At 38.9% G+C, this 12,263-nt stretch overlaps 1 protein-coding gene across 1 annotated transcript; it reads left to right on the forward strand.

The window, feature by feature from the left end:
- The first annotated feature begins 6 nt into the window (after nucleotides 1–6).
- LOC124378514 (galectin-4-like) lies at nucleotides 7–2,746 on the forward strand. Its single transcript, XM_046838214.1, has 7 exons — nucleotides 7–181; nucleotides 256–369; nucleotides 1,036–1,137; nucleotides 1,246–1,334; nucleotides 1,432–1,624; nucleotides 1,702–1,815; nucleotides 2,033–2,746. Exons 2-7 carry the CDS (start codon nucleotides 298–300, stop codon nucleotides 2,072–2,074), a joined length of 612 nt encoding a protein of 203 aa, XP_046694170.1. The 5' UTR covers nucleotides 7–181; nucleotides 256–297; the 3' UTR covers nucleotides 2,075–2,746.
- Nucleotides 2,747–12,263: the final 9,517 nt, after the last annotated feature.

Here is a 12,263-nt window from a genome sequence, read left to right on the forward strand (position 1 = left end):
GACAAACGAGGAGTCTTGTGATGACGTCGCTTTTCACTTAAGGCATGAGCTCAATGCCTTGACGTGCTGTGACAGTTTTAGGCATGGGGGGTGGGAGAAACAAGAACACACATCAGAATATAAACTTTCTGAAGGATCAGCATTTGACATCTTTATTGTGATCAAAACAGAAGGCTATGAGGTATGAACAGTTAAAGAACAATTAAATACAAATAACATAAAAAAAGAATTACCTACAAAATTTGTTTCTTCCAGGTATATTTAAATGGAAAGAGATGTTACCTGTTCAAGCACCGCATGTCACTGGAAAAAGTCAATGCACTTAAAATTGATAAAGATGTCATAATTAACACTGTTGGTGTTGTCAAGGTAAGTTAAAAACACAGTCTTCTACTTCTTTTTCTTCTTCTTTCGGCTTCGCCCATTAGGGGTCGCCACAGCGGATCATCCTTCTCCATACCCCCCTGTCCTCTACATCTGCCTCTTTCACCCCAACTACCTGCATGTCTTCCCTCACCACATCCATAAACCTCCTCCTTGGTCTTCCGCTTTTCCTCCTTCCTGGTGGCTCCATCCTCAGCATTCTCCTACCGATATACCCCACGTCCCTTCTCTGCACGTGTCCAAACCATCTCAGTCTCGCCTCCCTCACCTTTCTCCAAAACGTCCTACATGCGCTGTCCCGCTAATAAATGTTTAAGTTTATTAGAAGTTATATAAGTAAGTAATTTAATCAATCATGATAAAGCACAGAGTACATTGCCTTTAAACACTACTTTTGTATATATTGTGCATATATTATGGTGATATGCCCTGGTTGCTGCATACTGAATATTAATATTGAAGCGCATTTTGATATAAACTGCGAAAATAACCATTACATGTAAGTAAGTATTGAATAAAAAGAAAACAGTTTTTTTTTAATCACTCACCAAGTTAATATGCCTTTTTAATTTTTGTAGTTCTGCTCTTAATCTTATGTGAACTACCTTTCTGTAAATAATGAAGTATTCTTCATACTTCTGCTCTTTCTAGAACTGGAGCACGTCTACTTTTAATAAAGAACTAAACTCAGGCATCTCACGCACAAAACATTCAGACATCCAGTATGATATACCACATCCAGTCAGCAGCCCGGTGAGTAATTTCTTTCATCTCCAGAAGAGCTGAAAGTTGCAGATTTATGAGAACATAATCACATGACTAGAGGTTTACCTTAAAAAAAATTGTGATTAACCACAACAGAGCAAAGCATATTCTGGACCAATCCCTGGAGGCCTGAGAGCTGGTGTTGCTTTGTTCTTCCAAGGTGTTGTTGCTTCAGATTGTGATCGGTATCGTGCACGTGTCTTCACTTCATGATAGGTTAAAAGAAATTAATTTTGGAATTATTGATTACAGTCATTACAGTGTAAGAATTATTTCTTGCAGCTTCAAGATAAATTTGCACACTGGGGCAAATAATCAAGACATTGCATTCCACTTCAACCCCCGCATGGACTCTGTGGTCCTTAACAGCTACACGATGGGAAAATGGGACAATCAACTTGATAGACCAGGAGGCCCATTTGTCAGAGGAGGAGCCTTTGATATCATCATGGTTGTTAACCCAGGAAACTATGAGGTTTGATATTTTGAATAAATTAAACAATGGCTGAAATTTTAAACAAACTGATTAATGGGTCAAATTTATTCGTCCAGGTGATTGTGAATGGCCTGAAATATTGCACATTCAATCACCGTATACCAGTGGACAAAGTGACTACACTTGGAATTGTTGGAGACGTCTTCATGAACAAGTTCAGCATTATTGAAGTAGGTTATTTTTTCTATTTTACTATGTTATCATGAAGTATTTTCTTGACAACATCAGTGTTTAACCTAGAATAATATGTACATTTAAGGAAATTCAAAGAAAACCTTTATAAAATAATTTAAGTAAAAATGTGCAAAATATCGACGTTATATTTTGTGTTAATAATTTTGTTTTAATGATAATAAACCTGTATGTTAAAGATTATTCTTTTTTTAGCTAGTGAAAACCCTGAAAATCACCTATCCTGCATGCATTTGAAGATTTAGAATTTCCCAAAAGCATGTTTGCTTCATTCTTCTCAACTTCATCAGGATGACAACAAATGTCTTTTAATTATTCAGTCATTTTTTTCTCATGATTATTTTGCATTAGATTTCTTTTGCATAATGTTGCATATATCCTTCGTACAGATTTTTTGTTCTTTAACAATACTAAATGATACTGATAATTTCACTTAATCTAAACATAATTGCCTTTGGAGCAGTGGGTTTTCTATACATATGATTTTTAGATGAACACATTTTTCAATAACAGAGGCAATAGAGGTCTGGAAATTACTGTAGTTGTGGTAACAAAACTATAAAAGTTCTATAGTTGACATTTTCCTTTTCTTTTCTTTCTTTTTAATCTTATGGTTTCAGCACATACCTTTATACTAACACAAAGTACAAGTTTGAAACTGAGACAAATATAAATACAATATTGCACCATTAGAGAGCACTCATTACTCATTTCCTAAAATATAATCATATGCAGAATATTTAAAGCATTATTGAATCAGTTATTTACTCCTTTTGCTCACAAGAATTGTGGTGTGATTTTTGTTTTGTTATTGATAAATTGGGAAAATATGTACTTCTTGATCAATTATTTTAACAATATACTGATTGTAATCATTAAATAAATAATAAAATAAAGTTTGAAACATTGTCTGACTTTCTTTTCTTGGACAGAATCGATACATAATGTGTCACTGTAAACCTAATGTGAATTCTCTTTGAATGGTATTATTATTGCTGATCATACATTCTTTTACATCAAACAATTATATTGCAACAATTATAAACATTATATTGCTTTTGCATAAGCAAAAAGTGTATTTAGAAAAGCATGAGATGGTTTACAAAGCAGGGACAAGAAATATGATTTAACAGTCATGTGTCTGAAGGAATGAATTATAGAAAACTAAGTTAGTACATAAGCATCTGCGAACTAATCATTTACATTACTATAGGCTTCTCAGCTCTCTCAAGCTAGAATCGCTTGTGATTTGACTGTGTGTGTGTGTGTGTGTGTAGGGGTGGGGGTACAAGCTAAGAGAAAGTATTCAAAGAAATACAGAATAACTAACCAACAAGTGTGAGTTACTGTAGGAACCAAAGAATAAAAAAACCTTTGTAATTGCCTAATGTAAATACAAAAAAAAAATAGGAAGCTAAAGATCCCAGAAATCGAATCCTGTATTAAAGTCATTGACTCTTCTCAAAGACTGGCAGATTTTATACACAGTGTACTGAGAGTCATATGCATGCATTTAAAGTAGAAAGCCACTACTGCTATTTAAGCAAGCTGGACTACAGATTAATTACAGATATTTACTAATTACTAATTTTACATCAGAATAATCCAGTCACAATATAGGGATGTAATTTGCCCATGTTTTGTTTCAATTATTAAAAAATATACAAGACTCAGAAAGAGAGGGGTCAACATGTAAATGTCTGCAAGACAGTTTAACTATGTTTTGTTGTTATTTCAAGTTCATTTAATTTCATGGAAATTTAAACAAAAGGTTCAAAATGAAATGTAATGTTCAGAGAATGTGTATGTGCATGTTTTTTTAAACGTTGTGATGTACACGTGATGCCAGTGTTGGAAATAGGGAATTATGGTTCAGAGCGTAGCAAAGACATGGACACGTTAAAATGCTGATATGAACGGCTTGCACAAATAACTACCATTTATCTGCATGTGGTTCAAAAGGCGCACGCGGTAACTGTTAATATTGTGTCTAATATTATAATGTTGTTCATGTGCTGTTATGTAGAATGTGTTAGGTGTTTTATCTATAAGTTGTATATAAGTGTATTGTACATTGTAATGTCGTGATTGGGACTAGTTATGAATGGATTGTGGTTTGTGGATGTTTATTGTGAGATGTGTATTTGAATGTTATATGTTTATATTTTTTATAGTTTTCACTGTGTTTGAAGAGAGAGCGAGTGAGAGAGTGTGTGAATAAACTCAAACAACATCAGTACGATGCGTGGGCATTATTAATTGAACCAGTGCAGCTACAGTGAAAACGTACCGCCGGTATTGCCAAAGAAGATTAAAGTCAGAGAAATTAAAGAGAAGATTGGCGATTATCTGGAGAGAAGACTATCGCTGAGTGTGGGCGGAGCATCAGTTTGCTGATTGTACACGTTAAAGACAGTACACTGATTCACCAGAGAGGGCAACATTCACCAGCGTAGACTACGGTATTGCTAATATCCTTTACAACTGAGGCTTCAAGTGCAACGTTACTGTAATATATTACTCTCTACAGTCAGAAGAGTATGACGGCATAAACAATATCAGGTTTGACTTTGCTATCTCCACAAATTCGTAAACATTGTACAAAAGAAACTGAAAAAAGGACTTGTTATAATATATTTACCTGGGTTTAATTGAACATAATTACATTTATAGAAACTATAGCTATCATTATTGCTATTGTTATTGTTCTATTGTTGTTCTTGCTTTAGTGATGCTATTATACATGTTTTAATGTGTTTTGATCTAAAAGGTTTAAGTGTGTGCATTCTGTGAAAGTGAAAAAACGCATTAAGAGTTTATGAGTGAAAAGTTACTAAAATATTAGAATCATACTGACAAAGTCGCAAAGGTTATACACAGAGTTATACTTGGCAAATACTTGGTGACAGAGACAGTGTCTAATATAATGTCAGTTCATAGAGAGACATCACAAGTTGAGGAAACAACTGGACAAATTGAGTCCATTCAGTCAGAATTGACCACAACAGAAACGCACCAGATAGTAATAGAGTCAACCTCTGTCACTTCCAAGAACAAAGAACCTAGAAGGTCCTCACGGGATAGAAAATTAACACCAAAAATGCTGGAGCTTAAGCAACAAGAGGTTTCTCAGAAGGAGAACAAATTCATTAAGTTATATGGAAGCTGGAAAGAGCAAGTTAAAACCACACGTACCAAACTCAAGGATGAGTGCTCTGACGGAGATTTATGTGACATGCTTGATGCTGTAGAAGAGCTGGAAATACAAGTAAGAGAACTGTATGAAAATATTCGATCCCAGTCAGTACCTTCCCCTGACATGAGAAGAAAGATGGATTCCTGCACAGCAGTAACAGCGGATTTAATGGGGCTAATGAAAGTTCGTATGAGTGAAGTAGGGATGGAGGAATTTGATGCTAAGGCAGAAAATGCTAGACTTCATATGGTGCTTGACAAAGAGTATGCCCAGTCAATATTTGAGACTTCAATTTCCAAATCTACCGCTCAAAGTAACCACTCATGGTGTTCATCAGAACAACCAAGCATCATAACTAAAAGAGCAGAGTATGCTGCACGGCTCGCAGCAAAGCAGGCTGAAATAAAGATGGAAGAGGCTATTGCTGCACAAAGGCAAGAACTTAAAAGACTCGAAAATGAAAGAGATCTGCAAGTAATAGCGGCTAAGCTTAAAGCATACTGGAAGCAGATTCAGGTGAAGCATGTAATCAAAGCAGATCACCAAGCAGTGAAGCAGCCTATCGTCCTCCAGTTTCTCAAAAGGAAATAAAAAATGAACAGATTTGTGAGAACAAAGACAATGTGCGAACAAACCATACAAACAATGATGCATCATTAGCACAAGCCCTACATGACACAATGGCACTCACCAGACTTCCAGCACCTGAGCCCTCAGTCTTCTCAGGGGATCCACTTAAATTCTTAGAGTGGAGCGCAAGTTTCAAGGCATTGATTGAAAGACGATGCACAAATCCAGCTGATAGGTTGTTCTACCTACAAAAATATGTCAGTGGAGAAGCACGATGTGTGTTAGAAGGAAGCTTCTTCAGGAAGGATGATAAAGCTTATGACCAAGCATGGGATGCACTGAATTCTAGATACGGACACCCCTTTGTGATTCAGCGGGCATTTAGAGAGAAACTGAATAACTGGCCAAAGATAGGTTCAAGGGACTCAGTTAAATTGAGACAATTTAGTGATTTTCTCACAGCATGCAATAATGCTATGCCATATGTCAAAGGACTTCAGGTGTTAAATGACTGTGAGGAAAATCAAAAGATGTTGCAAAAACTTCCAGACTGGGTAACTTCGCTGGAACCGCCATGTGACAAAGCAGTTGAGAAAAACGGAAGAATACCCCAATTTTAAGGAGTTTGCTGAGTTTATGGCACAAGAAGCAGAAATTGCATGCAACCCTGTAACATCCCTTAGTGCCTTAAAGTCACCTGAAGAAAAACCAGCTAGAGATGTAAGACGACAAAGAGCTAATGCATTGATCACAAATGTGAAAGCGCCAGATAAGTCAAACGCAGAGATGCAAGCTTACAGTGCTGTAGAACACAACACAAAAACCTCAAATGGAACTAGGAAAGGAAATGTCCCATCTTCTGGTTCAAACCCATTTCCTTGCATGTGCTGTGGAAAACCATTCTATCCACAAATGTCAAAGGTTTGCTAACAAGCCAGAAGAAGACAAGAAAAGATTCATATTTGACAACAATCTCTGCTTGGCTGTCTTAGGAGAGGACACAACTCGAAGGACTGTAAGAGTAAAGCTATTTGTGCCATATGTAAGAAGCGCCATCCAACACCACTGCACGAAGACCGTTCTTCTACCACAGCAGACACATCATCTCATGCTATGCAATCTGAAGAAACAACTTCTTCTCTTTCTTGTTGTGTGGACAGAGGTGACAGTGGGAGCACATCTATGATAGTGCCTGTATGGATTTCCTTGATCACAGCTCCTGAAAAGGAGACACTAGTGTATGCTTTATTGGACACACAGAGTAGCAACACCTTTGTAGATCAAGAGGTATGTGAAGAGGTGGGAGCAAATTTAGAGCCTGTCAAGCTAAAACTAACAACGATGATGGGAAAAGATTCCATTATTCAGAGTGAAAGAGTTAGTGGGCTTAGAGTTAGGGGGTTTTCCTCCCAAAGTCTTGTCAACTTGCCACCTGCCTATACAAGAGATTTCATCCCTCTTGAGCGTTCCCACATTCCAACCCCTGAAACGGCCAGAAGGTGGAACCATCTGAACAGAATAGCACCAGAAATTCCAAAGTTGATGGATTGTAAGGTCGGAATTTTAATAGGCTATGACTGCTCTAGGGCACTGGCTCCACGACAAGTCATTATAGGAGGTGACGAGGAGCCATATGCCATTAAGACGGACCTGGGATGGAGCTCACCACGGGTTGCAAAGCTGTCAGAGGTTATAGGCCTGTGCCATCGTGTATCCGTCAAAGAAATTCCACTATTGACACCAGCCTCTGTCATCAGAGCCCTAGAATTAGACTTCAAAGACACAAGCCATGGGGAAAAGAGCATATCACAAGATGACATACAGTTTATGCAGTTGCTGAATGAAAAAATATGCTACAATGCAGATGGTCACCTGGAAATGCCCCTACCTTTTAAGACACGCCCCCAGCTTCCAGAGAATAAGCGGTTGGCTCTACTAAGACTGAAGCGTCTGAAAGGAAGACTTGATAAAGATCCCAAATTCAAGGATGACTACATTCAATTTATGGAAGGTGTATTTAAGGATGGTGATGCGGAGAGACCTGAGCACTCACCCAGAGCAGGAAATACGTGATATATTCCTCACCAAGGTGTCTATCACCCTAAAAAGCCAAACAAAATTAGGGTTGTGTTCGACTGCTCTGCCAAATATAATGGAACAGCCCTAAACGATAATTTGCTATCTGGGCCTGATCTTACCAATGGCCTAACAGGAGTGCTTTGCAGATTCCGCAAATACCCAATTGCAGTCATCTGTGATGTTGAGAAGATGTTCCACAGGTTCCAGGTAAGCCAAGAGGATAGAGATTACTTACGGTTTCTATGGTGGGAACATGGGGATACGAATTGTGAACCAAAGGAATATCGTATGAAAGTCCATCTTTTTGGAGCGGCATCCTCTCCTGCCCGTGCAAATTATGGAATGAAGTATCTCACAAGCCAAAATGAAAAGGAGTATCCTGCAGCAGCCAACTTCATAAGGAAAGAATTTCTATGTTGATGATGGCCTTGCTAGCGTAGAAGATGTGGACACAGCTATCAACCTTGTGAAGGAAGCACAAAATGTGTGTGCTAAAGGAAGATTGCATCTTCATAAGTTCATCTCTAACAACATAGAAGTTCTGGAGTCAATTCCTGACAGTGAAAGAGCTAGTGGAGTTCAGGATGTAGACCTCAGTCATGACAACCTCCCTGTCCAAACTGTGTTGGGAGTAAAGTGGAGTCTGAATAGTGATGCCTTTTCCTTTAAGGTTGCTCTAGATGAGAAACCAGCAACACGGCGAGGAATCCTCTCGACTGTAGCTTCTGTGTTCGACCCTCTAGGCTTCCTAGCCCCTTTTCTACTGCAGGGAAAGAAAGTACTACAGGAGATGTGCCAAAAAGGCATTGAATGGGATAAACCGCTGTCTGGAGAGTTAAGACCCCAATGGGAAAGCTGGTTAAACTATCTAAAAAATCTGGAAAAACTTCAGATCCCAAGATATTTCATTCCCCAAAGTCTGGAAAGAGTGCAGAGAATTAAACTCCATCACTTTTCCGATGCGATTCCAGTACGGTCAGTGCACATATATACGATTGCTCAGTGAAGACAAGGTGCACTGCTCTTTAGTCATAGGTAAAGCAAGGGTTGCACCCACAAAGGTTGTTACCATACCTAGACTCGAGTTAACAGCTGCAGTGGTCTCCTCAGCAGTCAGTAGTATGTTAAGAGAAGAACGAGCTCAAAATTGACCAAGAATATTTTTCAACTGATTCTAAAGTAGTCTTAGGTTACATCAATAACGATGCCCGAAGGTTCCACGTTTTTGTTGCCAATCGTGTCCAAAGAATCAGAGAAGCATCAGACCCTGCACAGTGGAACTACATCGATACAGAACAAAATCCAGCGGATCAAGCAGTGTTTCAGATTTGATTAATTCAGACTGGCTTACTGGACCAAAGTTCTTGTGGAGAAGAGAGATTGTCATACCAAAGTCAACTCCAGAGCTCTTGGTGGGAGATCCTGAAATCAAAACAACACAGGTTCTGCAAACCAAAGTAATACAGGAGGACAATTTTTTGGAGATATTTAATCGTTTCTCAAAATGGCATACAGCATTAAATGTGGTTGCTCGGATCCAGCTACTAGCAAAAAGAGACAAAATACCAAGGACTTGAGGAAAGCCAGCATTGTACTCATAAAATTAGCACAGAGGGATGCCTTCAAAAAGGAAATGGAAATACTGGGCCATGACAAACTGCCAAATAACCATCCATTGTTCCAGCTTGACCCAATGCTACAAGATGGTGTCCTTAGGGTGGGAGGGAGACTAAAGAAAGCTAACTTACCTCTGGACGTGAAGCATCCAGTGATCCTCCCTAAGGCAGGTGTGGTCACACATTTAATCCTGGGTTACTGCCACGATAAAACTCAGCATCAAGGCAGAGGGCAGACCCTTAAGGAACTGAGAGCCAATGGTTACTGGGTCATTGGTGGCAGCAAAGTTGTAGCCAACTACATAAAACAATGTGTTACCTGCAGGAGAGCTCGCAGGCCAACAGAAACACAAAGGATGGCGGATCTACCTATTAATCGTACTGAACCATCACCACCCTTTTCATACTGTGGAATCGATTGTTTTGGGCCATTTCACACCAAACAAGGTCACAAAGAGCAAAAGAGGTATGGTCTCATATTCACCTGTTTTTCCTCCAGAGCAGTTCACGTTGAAATGTTGGATGACTTGACAACTGATGCCTTTATAAATGCCCTACGGTGTTTTATAGCTATTCGTGGAGCTGTGAGAGAAATCAGGTCTGATCAAGGCTCAAATTTTGTTGGGGCAAAAAATGAACTGTCAAGAGCACTAAAGGAAGTGGATAAAGACAGATTGACTGCTTACCTAGCCCAACAATATGACTTCACAATGAATGTGCCCGATGCCAGTTATATGGGTGGAATTTGGGAAAGGCAGATCAGGACCGTTAGGAGTGTTCTAAGCTGGGTCTTATCGCAAAGTGCTGGCAGATTAGATGCTGCGTCTTTGAGAACATTCTTCTACGAAGCCATGTCAATTATCAACAGCCGTCCACTGACCATCAACACACATAATGATCCAAAAAGCCTAGAGCCCCTTACCCCAAACCATTTACTTACTATTGAAAGCTTCTGTTCCGCTGCCTCCACCAGGAAAATTTGTAGCAGAAGATATGTATGCCAAGAAAAGGTGGCGCAGGGTACAATATCTTACAGAGCAATTCTGGTGTAGATGGAGGAGAGAATATCTTGCGAACATCACCCTCAGACAACGCTGGCATTCTCCAAAACGGAACGTGAGGATTGGAGATATTGTTATTGTCAAAGAGGAAGAGATTCCACGCAATGAATGGATGCTTGGAAAAGTGATTGATGTTTGTAAAGAAGAAGATGGATTGGTGCGAAAGGTCACAATACAAATAGGAGATAGTCTTGCGTAGTTTTCAACTTGCATCTGTTATTATTAAAAAAGATAAAAATGTTGATTTACACAATTTACGCCATGCCTAATGAAATGCTTTTTCTTTTTTTTCCTTTTTTTGACAGAAAGAAGCAACACAGCATGAGTGAATTTGTTCAAAGAAGAAATCCCCCATTCCCTCCTCAATAAGCAGCCACTATAAACTTTATAACATCTAAATTAAAGATCGTTTAACTCAGTCTCTGGCTTTTGCAATTTTTAAGTACACTTTTTGTACATAAATAAATACTACAGCATTTTTTGAAAAAAATAATAGTCTGGCTAATCAATTATCAAAATAATATAATAATCATTATAACAATATCAAACCCCCTGGTGGTCTAGTGGTTAAGATGCAGCGCTCTCACCGCTGCGACCCGGGTTCGATTCCCGGTCAGGGAACCATCCCCAGCCACTCTAAGTGCCAGTCCCAAGCCCGGATAAATTGGGGAGGGTTGCGTTAGGAAGGGCATCCAGCGTAAAACATGTGCCAAATCAAAACATGCGGAGGATCCGCTGTGGCGACCCCTAACGGGAGAAGCCGAAAGAAAGTTTTTCATAATAATATCAATATTTAAAATTATGATATATTTATTATTTTGCTTAATCTTTCTGAAACAGCAGAATTGTGACTCAATCTGACAAAATCATAGCAAAAACCTGAAAAAAAAAGACCTGAAGCAATTAAAGGCCAACAATTATTTTCACCAATGTGAGAGACTGATGCACTACAAAAAGTTATTTAGTTATTTTTGCTTCTGGTTCTGCAGCATGTTACTGAACAATAGGGTGTATTTATATTTGATCACCATCTATTTATAACTGCATAGTGAAATCTGTTGTAATCTCGGTTTCTGTTTGTATATAGATGTTGGTGGGGACCTCATAATTGTTACTTTGTTGTTTACATAAAAACATTAAAATGAAGTCAAGTCAAGTCAAGTTTATTTGTATAGCGCTTTTCACAACAGACATTGTCTCAAAGCAGCTTTACACAAATCAACAGTTAAGGTGAATGGTGTGTGTGTATTTATCCCTGATGAGCAGCCGTGGCGACTGTGGCAAGGAAAAACTCCCCTTAGATGTTATGAGGAAGAAACCTTGAGAGGAACCAGACTCAAAAGGGGAACCCATCCTCATTTGGGTGACATCAAGAGTTTGATCATAAATCTTTCAACAATACAGAACACTGGAGAGGGAGAACTAACATGATTACTGGAGTATAAGATTATAAGTGATGTTCTTTCTGCAGTCTTATACAGTCTATATGGTTAGTAGCTCCGAGTTTTATGAGCTCAGCATTTGTGATCACCACAGATCCAGCATCACCGTCTCCATGCCAGAGACTTTAAACACTCCAGGAGGTCCAATGTCAATACTCCACACATGTAGCGGGATCCAAATGGCACTGGTACGTCTCTAGATGATTCGGGATGTTTGCGAGTTCGGTATCTACTTCTTCAAAGGTCCGTTATCATCAGGTGGTGTGACGTGACTGGAGCTGGCCAAACCTCAGGGTGTCTCGGGATGGGGAGAGAAAGAGAAGCAGTGGAGATATGAAGATAGATCTAATTTTCTTGTTTCATGACTGTTTATGACTTTGATTGATGAATTTATACTCTAAGGCATGCCTAAGGTGGGCAGTATATGCTGGCATGTTTCTCCACCCACCTCATCGCGTTTTA

Source organism: Silurus meridionalis, chromosome 24 (assembly GCF_014805685.1).
Source record: "Silurus meridionalis isolate SWU-2019-XX chromosome 24, ASM1480568v1, whole genome shotgun sequence".
NCBI classification, from domain to species: Eukaryota; Metazoa; Chordata; class Actinopteri; order Siluriformes; family Siluridae; genus Silurus; species Silurus meridionalis.

Bases quoted from the DNA above. Each gene is read 5' to 3' on its own strand.
- LOC124378514 (XM_046838214.1), top strand. From the start codon at position 298: ATGTCACTGGAAAAAGTCAATGCACTTAAAATTGATAAAGATGTCATA. The intron at 1,138-1,245 runs GTGAGTAATTTC...TAACCACAACAG, and splicing joins CACATCCAGTCAGCAGCCCG to AGCAAAGCATATTCTGGACC. The intron at 1,816-2,032 runs GTAGGTTATTTT...TTCTTTTTTTAG, and splicing joins ACAAGTTCAGCATTATTGAA to CTAGTGAAAACCCTGAAAAT.